Below are 21,761 nucleotides of genomic sequence, written 5' to 3' on the forward strand. Positions count from 1 at the left end.
TAAATCAACCTATCTCAAAAACTATAAGAGATACTTTGATCAAACCAAAAATCGTTGAAAGAGTTAATTAGCATGCATCACCTCTATTTTTTTTAGAATTTTATACCCCGTAGTTATAAAAATAGAGGGGGGGGGGACATACTTTTTACGACTTTGAGAGCTGATATCTCAAAAACCGTTCACTTTAAGAAAAATGTTTTTTAGAAAACTTTATATCATTTTAAAAGACCTTTCCATTGATTCGATGTACATACCCCACACGGGTATGTACATCGAAAAAAAAAATTTCATCCCTCAGTTACATGTATGGGGGGCCCCACCCCCAATTCTTTTTTTTACTATTTAGTGTCATATTTTTGTAGCGGTTCATACAACACATATTCCCATCAAATTTCATCACTGTAGTACTTATAGTTTCCGAGTAAATCGGCTGTGACAGACGGACAGACGGACAGACGGACATGACGAAACTATAAGGGTTCCGTTTTTGCCATTTTGGCTACGGAACCCTAAAAACGAAAGTGGTTAAGAATTGATGTTTGAAATTGTTCTTAAAAAAATTATTTAATATGATCTGGATTCAAATGCAAAAACGATGAGTCTATGGTCCATTTCTAATCAACCTTAGGGTTTATCTCTTCCCTTAAAATAGATAATCATCTATTAATTTTCAGGTAAGGCTGCTCACAAATCGGTCATAAATTGCTAGGAGCGGCTCTTACTTTTTAAATAGACCAGCATTCGTAACTTCGAAACAATGTAAATGATCCACACTATCATCAAATTAATATTATGTACCTAGACATACCTTTAATTTCTGGAAACTATGTTGTTCTATGTTTTATTCAAATGTTTATACAAGGAAGGTCAAAATATTGAACTTCCCAGAAACGTGTTGTTTACAAACTAATTCCTACACGAGTCAAGGCCGACCACCTTACTGGATGAGCTAAATTACATTACAGAAACAGACCGCCTAGTATAAAGTACGTGGACTTTGTACATTGAGGTGATTTAGGAATGGCTATAATAACACCTTTTGAAATATTTCCTACCGCTGTAGTCGAAACGGAAGGCAAATTGCGACACATACCTATGTATTTATTTTGTGTCCTGTAGAACAGTCAGAAACTTTGTAATCTTTAGGTTTTATTCGTTGTTTGGTCCCTGGCTGGACAACGATTTAAATATGTTCGAATAGGATAAGGTTTTGATACTGAAGTTGTCACTTCGCTTATAATCGAAAATGAACACAAAGTTCATTGAAGATCTTTTATTTAAATATATCAAAGATCCCGATCCCTAGCGAGCTACGCGCTACAGTACCTACTAAGTAACACCTTCAATAGCAAAAAACGTTGAAGTTCTTGATATCCCTGTTAAATTGTTAACAGCACAAATGCACAAACCAATATCACTTGCTTGTAGTACCCACAAAAAATTCTTCGGCATAAAAAAAACTAAAATTACGACTTTATGACTATCTGACGTCATTCCCCCACATAAGAATGGTATTTCTCGAAGTAGGTCAATTTAGTTAACTAGTTTTGTCTATGGCTACGTCCGGCAGTTTACACAGGTCAGTGATACAAGACAACCGGTTTTTTTAAAGTATCACGTACGAATAACCTTCTTAAATATTAATTAGAATATTTAAATATGGATGGAAATATCGTAGTCTTAGATCCGATCAGATATTTTGAGAACAATGCAAGGTTAAAGCGGTTACTAACAAATGGTATACAAATAGTTATTTATAAGTTCGTAATTGATCTTTATAGACTAGAACTAAGGATTGATGTTTTATTATTTAATGATAGAGGGCAATAGAGGCCAGTTTACGTAAAGATTTGCTGTGTGAATTCATATTAACGGTAAACACATCTATCATTTAATTTTGGAACCTAGTTTAGCAAAAATAGGAAGGTAGGGAAACAGTCTGAATTTCATACATGCGAAGTCTCGTAAAAATCTAGACTAGGTATTAATTACTATTTTTCTTCCTTTCCTGTCATTTCAATCATTAACATCCCAGCATTAATTTAAGTCACTTCTCAATTCATTGTTGAAGCACGTTCAACCTATAACTCAGAATATCTTAAACAGGTTCCAAACAGCCCAGCTTTAGAAGAATGTTTAGACTAAAATAAAGCTTTCTTTTCCAAACAAATGACAAGAAATTTATCTCGAAAAGAAACCTGCGTGCCATCGTATATAAAATCGAATTTCGTTAAGAGCTTTTCAAGGTTATCGAAAATATATTGTCTCTTTAAACAAGTACTCAAATTTTTGTTTTGTCTTACCAAATGTATGGAGCAAAGGATATAAGAAAACAGGAGTTTTGGAAATCTCTAGGGCTTAAAAAATGAGGATACAACTTCTGATGCAAGGTAACAAGATGCCTTCTCGATAGTGATAAACGATTCGATTATTTGAACAGCCGATTATTTCCTTTTCGATTTTACCACAGTCCAAATTGTATAAGAGTTGGTTCACTGGCAAGAATATTGAATTTAGTTGAAAAGTCATGGAATTCCCTGCGGTATAACAGTTTATTTATACGTCTTTATTAGAATACTTCAGATTTACTTAGAATACACAGAAATATTTCAACTTTAATCTTTTGAATCAAATATTGACCTATATGGTCATGACCCCTTGACCACCAAACTTGCATAATGGAGAATGCCAACATACTCCAATGACCACGAAAACAGCAAAATAAAAAAAAAAACTCTCAAACAGTTTTAATATCTTCTAAGCAAGAATAATGTATGTCACATTACCATATGTTAGTTCTACGTTAACCTTGTACATATTCAAGTTCACATAGATACTAAACGCTTATATAATACCTAGTTTCATTTAAACAAAGGCCCAATTTAGTACGCTATTGATTCTCAGTCAATGGCAAATAATTATCGAATGACTAAGTGGCGGTACTTTCATGATTAACAGCAGTTTTGAGAACAAATAGACAAGACGATTTGTGTATAGAAACTTGTTAACTGTCTGTTCTTGAGTGTGTGTTATATCTGTGGGAAAAGTTGGCAGTGAAAGATAATATGTGAAAATAGAGTTTTCCTTTTCTATCAGTTAGGCGATATTTTTTATTATGTAGTTTTTAGAACTAAACTAATTTTAAAGTAGCCACAACTTACGAGTCGAACTATTTTGGGTGAAAAAAGTATTACCTGTAAAATACATGTTTTAGGAAGCTTCTGTTATACATCATCTGAAATCCGGATATTTTCGAAAAATACATAGCGTAACTAACCACTTACATATACGCTTAATATTTAACACAATAGGTATATAACAAGCCCTATATTAATGTCTTTCTCGACTCCTTCGGCCCATTGAACCGAATATAATTGAGGAAAGGTCACAAGGGACTGATTGGCAATTATTGAAATACCTGTGACTATAGCCAGGTTTCTAATTATCTTTTCTATAGTGATAGATAGGTTTGCCAAAGGAATAATAGTTTTTATGGTCCAAATTGAGACGAAACGTGCCTAAATCTGATCTTGATTTCACGGATTCACAGATTTTTTTGAACTTTTTTTCAAGACAAGATTCAGCTTTTCTTCTTTCATATTTATAGTGCAGATAGTGGTAAAGTAAAGAGTTCAATTTAATATGTCATTTTTAGTCCTTCCAAAAAAAGAAAGCGACATACCTATAGTAATATTATAAAGCTGAAGAGTTTGTTTGTTTGAACGCGCTAATCTCCGAAACTACTGATCCGATTTGAAAAATTCTTTCAGTATTAGATAGCCCATTTATCGAGGAAGGCTATAGGCTACTTATTATCCGGGTTCGTGCCGAGGTTCCCACGGGATGCGGGTGAAACCGCTGGCAGAAGCTAGTACAAAATAAAACAGTTCCTAAATCAAACTTAATCACGAACAACACAACCAACTACATATAATCCAAGAAAAAAAACTGTTTTCACACATTAAATCGAGAGTAATGAGTAACAATAGTTTTTCTGTAACATTAGCTACTACTCAACACGCGAGCGAACTGAGAATGCAGTGAAATTGAACGTGCCAGTGAAATGATTCGAGATTACTCTACCGTGGATAACTGCTAGTTAATGACACTTGTTAACTGTGGTTAACGAGTTTACTGGTTTAGGCTTGTCAGCTGTTTTACTAAATATTTAGGTATAGCTTCCGCCCGCGGCTTCACCCGCGTAGAGATCGGGTTCCAAAAGAATTCCTCAAAAGTCCGGGATAAAAACTATCCTATCAAGGTCAACTATATCTCTGTACCCAATTTTATTAAAATAAGTTCAGTGGTTTAGACGTGAAAGCGTAACAGACAGACAGAGTTACTTTCGCATTTATAATATTAGTAGGGATTCTTTTGGATACGTATGAAAATGACAACTCTTATTTCCATTGCATCGGCCGTTGCTTGCTGTAGATATAATGATATCAGTTGAGTGATTTGAATACCCTTGATATAGCAGTATCAAGGCATTACTTGCGAAAAGACTCTCAATTTCTTTGCAGATACGAAAGAACCATTTATTTGTTTAGTTAGTTATACCAACTTGACCTTCCACGTAATATTGCAATTCAAAGATTAAACACAGACGGCTCACTCCAAGGATGGAACTTTAATGCAACACGCGATTCTTTTGTAGCGTGTTGCAGTATTCATAATTACTTTATTCCACGAACCACTTCATGAGTGAAACCTGACTGCAGTAGGTACACAATTGCTGAAGTATTACCTGACTGCAGTAGGTATTTCAAGGATAAGTCTGGAAAAATAGTAAGCACGAATGAAAGGTAGTACTTGTAGTACTAATGAACAGTAATTAGAAGTCAAAATTAGATTTAAATTATCTGATCAAAAATAGATTATCTGATCGAATAGTTGGTTGATGCTTTTTACCCGTGTTTTTACTTGTTAGGTTTTCTATATGGTCATAAAATGCTGTAGTTTTCTTGGTTTAGAACCTATGGGCGGGTGATGAGTTTCAAGAGGCTCATCGTACTTCCTTGATAAACGGCTTAAGAAGGAACATGGTGGGTTTCAGACAGTAAGCATCTGACATTCCCTCACGCTGCACCCACAGTGGGAGCATTTGAGGATTTTCCATTAAACAAGTGTAAGATCTATTTCTATCATATATCTAATCTAAATTAAATCTATACCTGTATCGCTGCCATGATCTCTTTTATTAAAATTACAAATGTCCCACAGCGATCGATTCAATTAAAATGATGTAAACCAATTTGTTGTAGGTATCCCCAAAAATATCTTCAATTATAATATGTAAATATTTTCAAAAAATAGTAGGTATTTGACACAAAAATGGCTGACATTATCGTTATAATCATATTTAACTGGAGTACGAGCATATAGCGCATTCCAAAATTTATTTGTAATGCGAAGTCCGTTTAATTTCTAAACAATAGCCTGACAGTAGACAATGGCCGGTTGTTTGAGCCACAAACATTGGCTTTGTAACAATATAACATACATAGCAACACTAGTGGTTCTGTCCTCTCAATGATTGATGATGATGCATGAAAGCACACATGGATTCCTACGGGTTGGACGTCAGACATTTGCAGATACTCGAAAATTATTGCTTCATTTCCTTTAAAACACGAATACCACTTAAGGTAAATAAACTTTCCTATTAATAACAGGTTTATGACTTAATTTTCAAGCCTTTTTAAACTTAGTAAACTCGCTTCACAGATTCAACTTCGAACTTAAAACTTCGAATGAAAAGTTGCACATAAACGTTCCAAAATCACTTGAAAATCTGACGACAAAATGGCGGCTCGTAAAATTGTGCTTAAAGTTTTGAATTGGAGCAATTATTTACTTACCTCTCTAAGTGTGTACCACTTAGATCGTTTAACCAACAGGAGACGATACTGACCTTCCCTCTGCTAAGGTGTGACACCATAGGTAATGCCCATACTTGATGTAAAGACGCTAGCACATGAACTACTCCAAAATTGACAAATTTTCCCTATCAACCTTAAACCTTACGCTGTAGAGAAAAACTTGAAAATCAATTTAAGAAAGACAGATTGGAGTAGCTTGATGTACTTGCGTATGAACCTATACCTTCCTACATAAAATATGTGCGACAAACTTAAACTAGTGTTTGCATTTTTTATTATATTTTTTAAGAATATCAGATGTTTCTTATGTGTACATATCCAGATCCGTGTACATGGCTGCTTTAGTTGGTTAAATGCTCTGAGCTGTACCCTTACTGAGCGTATGTAAAATGTAAAAGCAATATGCCGTTCACTTACTCATTCATCGCCCAAGGGAATTGAAGTTTATGTAGCAATTGGAGTGAAAATATTAGAAAAAGAAACAATATATTCGCACTAACATGGTTTACAGTAACATGAGTTATCAATTACCGATTTTTTTATAAATGTTGCTGAAAAGGATACAAAACCGGGTTCACCGGTCAAAATATGTGTGTATAACAATATATGTATCTATCTTAGTCAGTAAGCTATTCTGAGACAGTTCTATGTAAAAATTCCGTCGTATTTTTATACTCTTACTGGACAGCTATAAACTCTAATATATATATATAGTTCCACTGTAGTCATTTAAAAACTAATTGATCTGTACGACATATTCGTAATCAAACCTACACAATTTCCTCTGCCTTTCACTATTCACCAATAACTAAATCATTAAATGATCGGCAAGGGTATTTAGTACGTGTAACCCAGTTATTCTAGTATATTCTATTAGCATAGCGACTTCTGTTGCAATCTAAACGCTGGCAGCTCCACGCGTAATGCTAATAGATATTTAGAGGCAAACGGTTCTCAGATATGTCTTACGAAAGATGTCTGATAGTCTAGTAATATATAGGATACCAATTACTTTAAGCAGTGCGCAAAAAAATGTGTGATTCTGAATCAGTAACAGAACATATCCTACTAACAGAATGGCGACTACTAACAGAACAGTTAGTAGTCGCCAGCTCGCTTCCAAAACGTTCCTCAAAGACTTACTAGTAATAAAATGTCTATAGTTTCCTGTAGTTACTTCCACGAAGAGAGTCCAAGTTTATATTGAACACCAGCCGATTTCTCGCGGTTTCACCCAGGTCCCATGGGAACTACTGTCCGTACCGGGATAAAATGTAGCCTATGTTACTCGGGAAGAGTGTAGCTTTACAACAGTGAAAGAATTTTTCAAATCGGTTCAGTAATTTCGAAGCCTTTACAAGCAAAAAAATACCAATTTATAATATTAGTACAGATAATATAACTAGAGGTTATGAAAGACTCTAGAAGGAGAAGAAGAAGGAAAATGAGAGTTTTAGCCAGTAAGATTCAGACTCTTACTCAGCACCCGATTATTAATTAAATGACCTCATTTATAGATTTCCCAAAAATATTTATTTAACTGTAACGGGTTATCGCTCTTTAACCTCAATTAACTATTACAATTTAATCATGAAAGACATTATTATTTAAAGATTAAATAATATCAACGAAACGGTTATCCAATTATTTATCAATTAGGTAAGCTTGATAACGGCTGACAATTCACGTTACTAGGTTGAATTAAAAACGTTATTTATTTTAGGGCAGAGTAACACACTTTATTAGCGCTTTTTTGACCAAATTTGATAAAATTGTTGACTTTATATGTGTATATAATTAATTGTATTCTATCCAAATATATCCTTATACATACATATCGAAATTCCCCAATACCCAAATTCTCACAACCTACTCGTAAAAAATGGTTGTAAGTAAAAACTAACTGTTTGTAGGTACATACAAAGTCTGACGATATAGATTTTCCAAGAAAATTAACAGGAAAAAGCATTATTTAATCACTTTATTGACGCTGTAAAAATCCTTGAGAAGACTAAACTTACCGTATACTTAAATCCAAAAAGTTTGCGAATACTTATTCTAAATATTTATTGTTTGAACAAAAATGTTTAAGTAGCCAGGATATTTTGAAATCTACCCAACTACATATTGAATCAAGTTTCCTCACCAACCCGCATTGAGCAAGTGTGGTGATTATCGCTCAATCCTTCTCCGTGTGAGAGGAGGCCTTTGCCCAGCAGTGGGACGATAAAAAGGCTGATGACGACGACGACGGTTAAAAAAAACCGGCCAAGTGCGAGTCGGACTCGCGCACGAAGGGTTCCGTACCAGAGCAAAAATGAGCAAAAAAATCACGTTTGGTGTATGGGATATTAGAAAATCGTGATTCAATATCTAGGAACTATTCTGAACAGTCACGTTTGTTATTTAAGACCAAAAAAAGTCTTTTGTAGTTCTGTATCGCCAGCTAGAAACTAAATATAAATATGTAAAGCACACAGTAATGTAATTGTGTTTCTCTCCATTTATAAAGTAAATAAATATAAAGAAATAAGTAACTCTACCAAGCTAAAAACTAAGTTAGGAGAATAATATCTTAATTGAAGTTTAAGATCCTCTTTGAGTTATGAAGGCTACTTATACCCTAACACATATAAAGTGAATATACTGTATTTTTATTTAACAACCTTCTGCCCTTGGATTTTGTACTAGACTGTGGTATAAAATAAGTTTTATCAAAATCCTATTTATTATAGTCCTAACTACATATATTCGAGCATTTTAACGTTTGCTAGCATGTTATTCTAATTTATCAAAATCATCAAAATCCGATCAGCCGGAATTTTACAACAAAAAAAGAAAGAAGAAACATACCTACCATGTTTTCTCTGCATCACCCTAAGGTTGACTGGAAAGAATACCTATGGCATTAAGTCCGCCTATGTAATATTTTTGTTGCATAAAGTTTAAACAAACATAAATAAATAAACATACACACACACAAAACAAACATCTTTTCCTTCTTCACTAAACCTTTTACAAGTCAATTAATACGTATCTAACAGTCAGTAGTCGATTGTTTTCCGTTATTCGATATTGTAGCTATTTAAGAACTCATGCGCATACTATGTTAACGACTCCACACCTGATAAAGAATATTAATGGAAGTTATGTATGGCTGACGCTTGCATCCGTCCACAGCTGCAGGTGAGCAATACACGATCACATATTTACGAAGCTAGAAAAGGATTTTACGAGCTGTCCAAGGAAGTGAAACAAGGATAGAAAGTGGACCCCCCTAGTAATATTGAGGAATTTGGTAGTAAATATCCGGCCAAGTGCGAGTCGGATTCACAATATGAAGGGTTCCGTCTACTATTGTCTAAAATACGGCCAAAAATAAACGGTTGATGTATGGGAGCCCTCTAAAATATTATTTTATATATAGCAGCAACAAACATAGCTATATTATCTGTAACATTTTAACTATCTAACTGAAAGATAGCAAAGCGAACAGACGGATAGCGAAGTCTCAGTAGATCCTTCCTTTATAAAAAAAAGGATTCTGCCAATCCTTTTCTGGGAGTAAAATAACTGTGATTCACTTATAAATAGCAATCAATATTTTTTTTTATATACTTTTTATTTTGTGTGTCAATACTAAATATCTAATTATATGTGTACGTTATATTTTTTAGAGTTAAGGCACACTGGGTACGAATTACGAATGTACGTCATGAAAATGTTCTATTCGAGTTTACGTATCAAAGACCCGACTCGGTCTAGAAGTGGCATAACCAGTCGATATCAATCGATTTCCTGTAACAAAGTATCGCGAGGTAAACGTAAATTGTTTACGTTGTGTGGTTTTTACTCGCGACGTGTTAATTTTAGATGCTTGTGAGCGCAGGCGCATCCGTTCGTCTTTGCTCTATGATCGATACATGGTGTTGGGTGGGGGTGATGTTTTAAATTATTGCGTGGGAATTTGTGATTTTTTTACGGTTATTTATTCATAAAATACACATTCCAATCCCTATCCCTACTAATATTATAAATGCGAAAGTAACTCTGTCTGTTTGTCCGTCTGTCTGTTACGCTTTCACATCTAAACCACTGAACTGATTTTAATAAAATTTGGTACAGAGATATAGTTGACTTTAAGAAAGAACATAGGATAGTTTTTATCCCGGACTTTTGAAGAGTTATTTTCCAAACGCGAAGCCGCGGGCAGAAGTTAGTAGTAAATAAAAATATATATAAAAAAAAAAACATTTAAAAATATTAAAAAAATTACGCTTCATTATTAAGGATAATAATTTGGTATGGACAGAGAATGTAACATTCGGACTCTGGATTCCAGTCTAGGAACTTTAAGTGTGATTAATTAATAGGTACAATTTTCGAAGTTAAACACGCCTAATTTCAAATCTACATTGTATGAGAAACCACCATAATTCATAGACCAGTCATCGATACTCGATATATCCATCAAAATTATCATAAGTCTCAAATACCATGTGTTATCGATAACATAAATTACACAATAATCGGGCCACCACTACTGAATGCCAATTAATGCAGAGACATTATTATTATTCATTGGCCATCTATTACCTATTATAATTAAGTCATGTCTGCCATTTGATATGTTATGTATATGTGTTTAGTAAAGTCCCATTTTCAATCAATATGCGTAGCAAATAGGTAATTTGTATTTAAATTCTTGAGAGTTTGCTTAATATTTAATAAAAATATATTGGATAAAAAATAGCCTGTATGTTATTGTATTTTATAAGCCATATTATTGCCGAGTTAATCCATTCAGCAGGTTTTGCTTAAAAGAGTAATCACCATCCTTACAAAGTTAAACAATTGAAAAGACGTGCCTCATCCACCAAAATTGTATATCCCCATAGTTTTATTTTATTAACGTGCATGTTTCATTGATAGATCTCCTTACTTGATAACTTCAGTGACTCAATAAAAAAAACGATAGAATAATAACTTATTATTAATTTTTTAAACCTTTTTATTACAACTTCAATAACACGACTTTGCAAATGAAACTTTGAATACTCAACAATACAATAACGCAAAAAATACGTACAATGTGAACCGACAAAAAATACCGAATTACAAAAATGGAGTGCCTACCTAGCTATTTAAAAACCTAATCAAATAATATATCTACAAGCATTTAAAAAGAAAAACTTATCGTCATAAACCTGGACTATAGTCTGAAATTGAGCAAGCGTGGTGATTGATGCTCAATTCTTCTTCGTGTGAGAGAAGGCCTGTGCCCAACAGTATAACGAATACATTCGTTCATTTCAAATAATATTTGTTCACTACAAAACACACTAATGGTGCTCTTATCACGAGTCTAAGAACTTTATCAATGTCCTTGGCGACTTCTGTCTTATCGGACTCGCCCAAAACTGAATTATCGATACGATAAAACTAAAGGTAAACATGTACGGGCTGCACTATCAGTCAACCTTTTTATCGATATTTTGTTGATTATTTCTAACTGCACCTCTTGCCGTCATTGATAATATTGACTTTTACCGAGTTATTGGTATGATAAGTCTTTGCAAACAAGTAATTCGTTAAACGATAAAATATTGTATTTTCTTACTAAAGTTTAGATTGTTCTTCCATTGATATTTACATTAGTATACTTGCCAATATTATGAAGCCAGAAAAAAGAACCCATAGCAACGTCTACTAAACTGAGATTTCTAGAACTTTCCAAATAAAGAAATCCCATTCACAAGTCTCAATGCCACGCTTGATTGATATTGAAATAAATACTCAAAACCCCTGTAACGCCACGTCTTATAACTTAACCCTTTTCTTGCAAGCTGCGGGCGAGGGTTAGGGTGGCTACTCAAGTGGAAACCACTCATGGTCACATGGCTATTATTACCTAAGCATGACCTATGTACCTATAGGTATTAGATACCAGCTACTCAATAACTTCAATCGTGTCTTATGCATACCGTGGGTTGGTTGCGGAGATTCGTTCAAAGTTAGGGTACCTACAATACGAAATAGGAGGATATAGTACGTTTACAGAAATAGCCTAAGTTTTACCATGACTCTAAACAAATTATTTGTTTGGCTTAATCGTGGTTAACTTTTTTAAATAAAAAATTAATTGTTACACAAGCTACAGACCACAAAAATACACTGTAGGAATTTCTTAATATATGACCGAGAACAGAAACACAAAACTAGTATTTATTATGTTAGTAACACTCAATCACAATTCCCCAACGTCCGTAGGCGGATGATATATCTTTATCACATTATTTATAAAGAAAAACATCTCAGAGCAACAGTCTTCTATTATACCTCACAAAAATCTTTTGTACTCTACCTACACTGACATATAAAGAAATTCATTGTCAAGCTATCCAGTTTATAACATCCTGCATTTACCTATTCTTGATAGAAATTAATATATTACTAACATAATAAATAGGAATCATTTATTTGTTTGTACCCGGAAGGCTCCGAAACTACTGAATAGATTTGAAAAGTTCTTTCCCTGTTGGAAAGCTACACTCTTCCCGAGTAACATACTAGGCTATATCTATCCCGGCACGGGCAGTAGTTCCCACGGGACGCGAGTGGAACCGCGGGTAAACAGCTATCAAAGATTCTATATAAAGTGCAAGTGTTAATAAGGTAAAATACGCCCAAATAAAATAGATCTTTTCACAGCTAAATTAAGACAAAGGTATTTACCTACTTAAACCTAGTGTCAGATTAACTATGATAAAGGTTTTTTTGCGATCTCAAATAACTGGACATAATAAATATTCATTTTCAAATATATTTTTCTTTGTTTCCAAATGGTAAGAAAACTGTGGAGGTCAAGGTCGAAAAATGTTACACCTATTTTCAGAAAAAAAAACCTTTTTAAAGGACAATGCTCATGAAGTATGAGAAAAAAACCCAGGCCCGGCGCAAAAGAAATGTAACTCAAAATATAGGTAAAAATAAGTAATTAAATATTACATAGGGGGCATTATCGAAATCAGTGGCTATATGTGTGAAATTGCTATTTTAATTTTAACATCTGCGGTACATTGCTACTCAAGATTTTAGAGGTAACATAATGTATTAGTAAAAGGAACATCAAACAGATACAGTTGTGGTTTAAGAGTGTACATAATGATTGCAACTTCTCCACTATTCTACCTACTTTTACAAGATAATAGGATGATAGAATTAAAACAGGATATGAATGTACCTACTTTTCATTTTAATAATAACGCTTAAAAGTCATCGATTCTTTATTTCTAACACGACGAGATCCAAAAATGTTGCGGGATGCGCGAACTGTTCCTCATGTCTAGCCCACCCTAAGTAATGTAAAACGCTCATGACGCGATGACGTGGGCGCTGTAGCCTGTACTTCGGTATTGATTTATCTTTTTGGAGAAGCTTATTACTTGCCATATTATTTGCATTTGTTTTCAGATAGCACTTTAATTAAACTATATGCCCCAGCTGCTCATGTTACCCCTTTCAAAAATCAAATAGCAATTTCATACATTTAGCCATTGATTTCGATGATGCCTCCTATGCAGTATTTCATTACTTATTATTACCTATAATTTGAGTTACTTTTCGTTTGCGCCAGGCTTGGGTTTTTTTTGAGCATTGTCCTTTCTTCTATTGTGTTAAGTACTTATGGTTGAAACCTATTGAAGAACTTTGTCACATTGAGGTAGGCTGACGTGCTGTCGACTTATCTATTTAATTTCTAGAAACAATAAGGACCTGTGAGTAAATGCTCTCAAAACTCGCCTACAAGGTAGAACTAATAACAATTTTATGGAGGAGAAAGCCATAGCGTAGGTGTTAGTAATTGAAGGAAAATTACATCAATAAAGGTGAATTGTAGGCTGACTCACCGGCGAGAGGCAGTTAAATAAATCAAACGGTAAACTAAACGATGATTTACAACATCAGTATATTCAAAATACTTACACATTTTACGTCATCGTTTCAAACTAAAGCTTTTACTAAAATATCTTATATCACACTTACTGGCCGTCCTCCCGCGTTTTCACCCGCGTCCCGTGGAAGCCACTGGCCGTACCGGGATAAGATGTATATAGCCCCAATGTGACTCGGGAGGAGTGTAGCTTGCTTATCAGTGAAATAATTTTTCAAATCGAATTAATGTTTAATAAAAAATGATTTCTCTATGTTAGTACCGATTTTTTTAAACACAGCTGCATCCTGTGAGACTGTTAACCACCCTAAACATAGTTTGATAAAGGCTAGGCTAAGGATTCCTGGTTCAAATAGGAAGTAATCGACACTAAAAGCAGAAATACAGTGATTCGATTACATCCACGAAAAGTTAATTATATCTGCATCCAGCACTTGAGCCCATCTTAATTTTGGATTACCAGTGGCGCCACGCTTAAGACTCTCGAATTCTTAATGTATTTGCATATTCCATAGACGTTAGGCTATTTGTATTCAATTGTAATGCTGGAGTCAGAGGTAACGACAACTTAGCAACGATTGAAATACAATCAGTGGGTACGCGCTGCAATTCTGTAGATTGTATGACACTTGCTGACAAAACGACCATACATGTTTATGTCACCTTAAAATAACAAGATCCGTAGGTTTATCAATTTACTAGGAAGTTTATAAACTTTTGTAAGATCCTAAACGGGAGATAAATTGTAATATTTTAAGTCCACATTTTCGTTCACGTACGTTATTTTCCGGTGACATTCATACTACTACCACACCTGTGATAGTCAATTTAATTTCGCAGATCGGACTTGTCAGCTTAGGTAATTATATATTTTAATCTTTTTATCGAAAGAAAGTAAAACCATGTTTAAATAAAAGTTTTAATTACTTTTTTAGAAAAAGGTGAATTTCCTAATTTAATTCAAGATCTAAAATGATAAAAAATTATATTGGTGGAAGTTTTCCTCGGTTTAACTTTTACGGATTTGTTATCTCCTATGGAAATATGTATGTACTACTTAGATATCATATTTTTAATTAATTTTGAAAGCCTCGTTATTATTTTAATCAAGTAATTAAATATATGTTTTACACATATTTATTTGCAAGCTAAATCATCAATACTAATATGTACATTAAAGAGATTATTTTTGTTTCTTTGTACTCTTAAGCCTCAAAAAATACTGAACCGATTTGAAAATTAGTATTTTTGGAAAGCTACACTCTTCCTGAGTAACGTAAATTTTGTTCCGGTAGGTACGGGCAGCAGTTCTCAAGGGACGCGGGTGAAACCGCGGAAAACAGCTAGTTCTAGAATATGTATTGATTGTCACTCAAGTGTCAATTACTTGGTGATAATTTTGCCAATCTCCATTCAAGTCAATCTTTTACCCCGAAGCCAATTTTGGAGTAATGCAATATGCCAATAAGGACTTAAATGCATGACACATAAGTTCCAAATTACCTTGAAGGTCGCTAATACCCCTGAAAACTGTAATCAATCATATTTAGGATCGACCCTCGTCTAATTTTCAGCATATTACTAACCCTAATTTTAATACCATTCAAATATTGTTACGTTTATCCAAATTATAAGCATATAGGTAAAATTATAAGGAGAAAAAAACGTGCAAATGCGGTTTTTTTGAAACGTTTGTAGAAATCTTATACTTTTCAGAAACTACACATAAAATATTAAAATGTAATAAGTAATCATATTGTCTCCAGATTATCCTTACAATAGAACTAACGTTTAATTAAATTATCATAATTTCTATTTTTTTTTATATATTTAACCAAATTAAAACAAAAGAAGATAAAATTGCTATAACAACTGTCACATGTCAATGCCATATGATTAGTAAAAAAAAAATAGCTGTGTTGCCAAGAAAAATAAAAGAACGATTCTTAGAGCTGTGTGCGTTTATTAACACAACATTCTGGTCAGGGTTGCCAGCGAACGAGTAGGTACGCAAGGTCAGAACTGACTTCCTTTTTATCTCTCTATTGTAATATCTGTAGTATTTTTATTATTTTGTATGTCTCCACCAGATTACGGGGTTATAAGCGGAGCCACATACTGCATACTAAACAGTCGGCCGACAGTTTGTTTGGGCTCAGAAATCAGTATGAAGATGAATGGGAGTACGTACATTATAAGGATCAGGTTTATCATAGAATGACTGACTGGAATCAAGATTTTCTTTAATAAGTTAAAGAATAACAACCAGTATCCGTCCGAAAATTCGTCGAAATCCGAAAACGTCATACCTACGTAATTATGTATATGTATTTAACAGCAAACTGTGAACTTTTAGTCGGCCGACAATTTGTTTGGGCTCATAAATCAGTATGAAGATGAATGGTAGTACGCACATTACAAAGATCGGGTATATCGGGTGTGTCGTTCATAATCACATTAAATTCTATCTCATGTACTTTATGATATTCTATGGCGAATTGTTAAAAAATTAACCAAATCCATTCAGTGGTTTAGCTGCAGGAGTCATTCTTCGTTTTCATAATTTACAACATCATGTGTAAAGCAGAGATAAAGTTAGGAGTATCGTATGTTTTGATCAGTTGACAGCTGTCAGTTTTCAAGGGAGAATTTCAGTTGTTTAAAATGACTGACTTTTATATGGTGTTCTAATTTTTGCACATTTTTATTCCATTTACTTTGTTTGAAAAAAACATTTTTTTATTTTTACGTATTTTTCTTTTATCTTTGTGTTAATCGACATATATTAACCAGTATATTAACGCATTTTATTTAATGTGATTATGAACGACACATCCGATATAGCTGTATCAGATCGACTTAAGACTGATTAGAATCAAGATTTTTAAAGATCGGGTCAAGTTGACCGCAATAAGACTAAACTGTCAGAACACAACAAACAGAACAAAATATTTTAGTCTGTAGTGTACACCCGCGCTCTTAAGCTTGACAACATGCAAAAAAATAAAACCTAGACCAAGAGCTAAATATTTTGCAAAACTTTTTTTTCATTTTCACTACGAAGAGTGTTTTCGACGTGAGAAAAATAAACAGCGTTAAGTAACGTCGGAAGTGAAGATAACAGTTTATGTTCTAGACACACATATATAATGCTCGTGGGTTTAAAAGTACATAATTTGCATGCTAGTGAAACAGGTTTCTGCATTTCGGAAATCATTTTGTGAGCAACATATAGGGTCATTTCGCCTGTTGGCGACCATTTAGTGCAGTTGGCAAGTTTGACGGCGATAATAAAAATGCTCCAGCACTCATTTCCATGTCAAATTTGTGTAATGTATTCCTTATATACTCTATTTTAAGATTAACTTTCAGTTGTATTAGAAATATCTTACGTTTTCTATTTAAATCGATAAACCTCAATATTAGGCGTTTTACCCAGTTTGCGTCCACAAAATCCAATTCGCGTCCACCCATGGTCCAGTTCGCGTCCAGTAGCTTAGAAAAGGAATATAGGGGTGATTTTTTTAAGAATTAATAAAGAAAGATTGTATTAGATCAATTTCTCTATTTAACAATAAACTTAATTATTAAAAGTCAACATTATCATCATTTAAAATTCACTTTAAAAAATAAAAATAATTCTTCTCAACATTGGTTTAAGTAACTTAAAATAGATTAAACAGTAATTTTTTTTATTAAGATATATACGTGGTTATAATTAAATTATAATTATAATTTAAATATTTAATTATAATTTAATTATAACCACGTATATATATATATATATATCTTAATAAAAAAATAGAAAAATTATAATTTAATTAGAACCACGTATATATCTTCATAAAAAAATATAATTTAATTATAACCACGTATATATCTTAATAAAAAAAATGTACTGTTTAATCTTAATATATTAAGTAATTTAATTTAAGATAAGTTCTTCGGATACAGGAAAAAAGAAGGAAAAGACAACGTACACAGAAGAAGACTTAAAGAAAGCATTAAATGATATTCGAGAAAAGAATAAATCGATAAAAAAAATATTCAAAGAATATGCCTTGTCTGATAATTTATTGACTCAACAATTCTTTTAGTTGTATGTTTAGACAAAATTGTTATATTGTTTTGTTAATTTAATATGGCCAAAAACTTACTATAATCAACGCGGGTCTTTCCCTGTGATTTTAGGGTAAAATTAACAGAACTGATTACTGTTTATTTTTCAAGTTGCAAAATTAATTGCCTAATTTTAAGTTACTTAAACCAATGTTGAGAAAAATTATTTTTATTTTTTTAAAGTGAATTTTAAATGATGATAATGTTGATTTTTAATTTAAAATAACAAAAAAAATTAAAAAATTTACTGTTTAATCTTAATATATTAAACAGTACCCATGTTTTAATTATTTTTTATAAGCAAGTATTTAACGAAAACAGTGGACGCAATTTGGTTTATTAGTATAGAGGATAGTTTTAGTTCGCGTCCATTGTGGACGCAAAGTGGAAGTTTTGTAAAATTCGATGTAGTAATTCGCGTCCACCTTATTTTATTCGTTAAATATAAAAAACATTACCAAATTCATAAAAAACATTATACCTTTATTCATCATTAAACTGTAGAAATAGCTATCTATCCTAAAATTCACATAAAACAATATAAAACTTACCATCATACACGCCGCTGCACACTAATTTTTATCTAAAATTCAACGTGTTTGCGCTTTCTTGTTGAAGAGCCTAGACTAATTATTTTTTCTAAAAGGATTGGTTGGACGCACAGAACTTTTGTCTATCTGTGCGTGCCTCTTATACATTAACGTATTAGCGGTAATGATCTTTCGTTTGATTGGTGTGTTAATTATCTTGTTTTCGAAGTTTTTTTAAAGGAGATCGGCAAAATGGACGCGAACTGGGCGATGGTCGCGAACAGGCGAAATGACCCTAAGTTGTTTCAAGTCGCTACTCAATTGTTTTTCTTTTTGCTTACACTATCATTAGCTATAAATATCTGTATTATAGTATAAGTATGTAAGTATCTGTATTATACATTACCCGCAAAGTAATGACTTTATTTTACTATCATTAAAAGGTTAGCCAATTAATTATTATTACTATCTACAGTTATTAAAAAATAAATTATTAATTTAAATGCGATATATCAACGATGTTTTAGTGTAAAAATGATGAGTACAATTGACTAGTATATTTCTATCATCTTTTTTAAAATTATACTACCTACCTGACATGAGAACTGTTGACTAGTTTTCCAGCACTACTCAGTATCCTTGCAACTCAATAGAGTGTTAATTGAACAATTCATCACAGCAATAATATGATACTCTGCTATCATGTGAACTTCACTTAGGACGTAACTATTTTGATCAAAATTTTATTTAAAAAACAGTTACTTACCTACCTATGTAAAAATAAAATCTATTTATTCCAAAAAAGAAAAATCTAAGCTGAAAAAGTTTAAGTACCTATTTGGTTGAAGGCGTTAATTTCAGGAACTTTACATTTATTATTGTAGGTACTTTTAACTGTTACTTATAGTAAAAATATTAACGTCCTTGAATACAAGAAAATTGTAACATCATTGTTTCGTTCATTGTTCGAAAAACAAACAATATTAAGAATTCTTTCGGAATCATTAATTTTAATTTGTTAGCATCCCAACCTTATTGAGAAACTTACTAATTCTTACTAACTACTCTATTAAATTCCGTTTCGTGGATTGTTGAGAAATACTTTTAATTAATGAAATGTAGCACTGATGGATAAGGTTTCACAGAGAAATTTACGTTCTGGGAGAGAAATGGTACCTATTAACTAAAACCATATTTTCATTAAATAATTGAAACAATATAAAAGTTCGTAAGTCCGTGGCATGCAATGAGACAAAAATATTATGCAAGTAGGTATACACAATTGATATCTAAATCATTATCTGCTTAGCCTTTTCTCAACCAGCTGAGTACCTGTGTTTCATAAGAAGCGACTGCCTATCTGACCTCCTCAACCCGAGCAACCTAGGTAAGACTGGTTTATCAGTCTTACTGTCTTCAGACTGGTGGACTGGAAAGGTGTTCAAATGAATCTTTATCGGTTCTTCCTTGAGATAATTGCAAACACATACACAGATACACACAGGTCAAACTGAGAACCTTCTTGATTAGAAGACGGTGAAAATAGGACTCTTACTCTAAGTGAACAAGTGCGTGATTTCTTTGGTACAGTTGCAAATCGCTACTCAAATAAAAATACCTAACTACAATCAGTTACCTAATTAGAAGTGGTTGCGCTCATTATTCAACTGTATGCAGATACAAAACATTAATTTATATGCAAATAAATACGATAACCTACATTTTCGCGTCGCGAGCGCATATCGTGGACATTTAGGTATTTAAGGCGACGTCTTTCTATTGGTTTAACTGGCCCGAAATTGCTTGCACCACTTCGTTGAATGGGTCGATTCGTCCACCTTATTTATACCTATGTAGTAGGTAATTCGTGCACATTTTTGCGAATTGCCTGCATAAAAACTATCAAAAAAAGTTGAGATTGGCACTTTAGTGCAAGTTAAAGTCGTGCGAATTGATTACCTACTAACAATTTTAATAAGTCATTAATGATTGCATTAAAGGGGAGACCCCTTTAATGCTTTTTTTTTTTGAATTATTGTTACGTAGGTATTTATAATTCTCAGAAAGTTTTTCGATAGTTTCAACTTTAGTGCACGGCACATCATTCGTAACACGGCTTTTGATAAGAAATAATATTTAAAAAATCCATAGGTGGTATGTATGATAATTGTAGTTACTCTATATAGGTACTTAGGAGCTCAACTAAGTGTCAAATGCATGAAATTAGTATCTGATCCAGACTCAACAAGTAAAACTAGTCTGCTTTAATAAAATGTTTTCATATAATTCGCTTTACAGTTAAAATTGAATTTAGTTTATAAGTAGGTGCCTACTATCATTATTTTAATCAAAATCAATTAACTCACCATCATCATCGAAGTATGCATACTCAGTATTCAACAACTCCCTTGGTCCATATCGACACGGGAGTCAAACCCGGTACAATTCGCCGCTTACATCATACGCGCCAAAATAAACTCCCGCCGAAAAAACACGTCAATCAACAAACACAAGGTTGTAACACCAACTAACCAGCACTAAAATTAAAACAATAGAGCAACGTCTTTCAAATAAACAAACAAAACCGTTTAGAAGTCACTTCGATCGAATTCCAAGTTATCATTCATAAATTAAAGTGGTCACTGTTGGAAACAAAACACTATAAAGTTTGTAAATACGTAATTTTTAAACGAAGAATTGTCTGCGAACACGACGTCCTCCGCTATCCATAACACTTCACTGACTGACGCCGACCCGCAGCACGCCTGCCACCGACCTACCTGAGATATCTCTAGCGCATTCTAACACACCACAAACCAGTACGTTTGAAAGAGACAGACGTATAAACACGCTGCAGCTACAAAGTTGCATTTCGGTGCACTCGCATTTCTGTATGATATGATGTGACTAACCTGATACACTAGACGAAATAATCGGCAGTTAGTTTTTGGATACACAACAGTAACTTTTTACATAATGTAATAAGAAGTTTCCTTTTATGACAAGCGTAAAAAGGCATGAAGCCTTTTTTTCTACGGAAATAAAATCCTTCCATAGGCATGCAACTACATGCATTTCTGTCAGTTTAGTACGTTTAGCCTGGAAGCACACATTCGGTTTCCGGATTCGGTTTCCTGATCAGGAATTCAGATTCGGGATTCCGTGACACTAGGGCACACATTCGGTTTTTTTCATTCGGAATTTACATGGCCAGTACGTAAAGAGGAACCATATTGAAAGCACGACATCATGGACTATGACGAATTGATTGCTGTT

The 21,761-nt window shown here is 33.3% G+C and overlaps 1 protein-coding gene across 1 annotated transcript in view; it reads right to left on the reverse strand.

Annotated features, from left to right (window-relative positions):
* Positions 1-21,227, reverse strand: part of LOC110382305 (uncharacterized) — a 148,284-nt gene extending 127,057 nt beyond the window's left edge. Inside the window, exon 1 of the mRNA XM_064036847.1 lies at positions 20,852-21,227. Within this exon, the coding sequence (XP_063892917.1) occupies positions 20,852-20,872 (21 nt within the window). The 5' untranslated portion in view covers positions 20,873-21,227. The remainder of the gene's footprint in view (positions 1-20,851) is intronic.
* Between the last annotated feature and the right edge of the window lie 534 nt (positions 21,228-21,761).

The sequence above is a fragment of the Helicoverpa armigera genome, chromosome 11, assembly GCF_030705265.1.
Source record: "Helicoverpa armigera isolate CAAS_96S chromosome 11, ASM3070526v1, whole genome shotgun sequence".
Lineage (NCBI taxonomy): Eukaryota > Metazoa > Arthropoda > Insecta > Lepidoptera > Noctuidae > Helicoverpa > Helicoverpa armigera.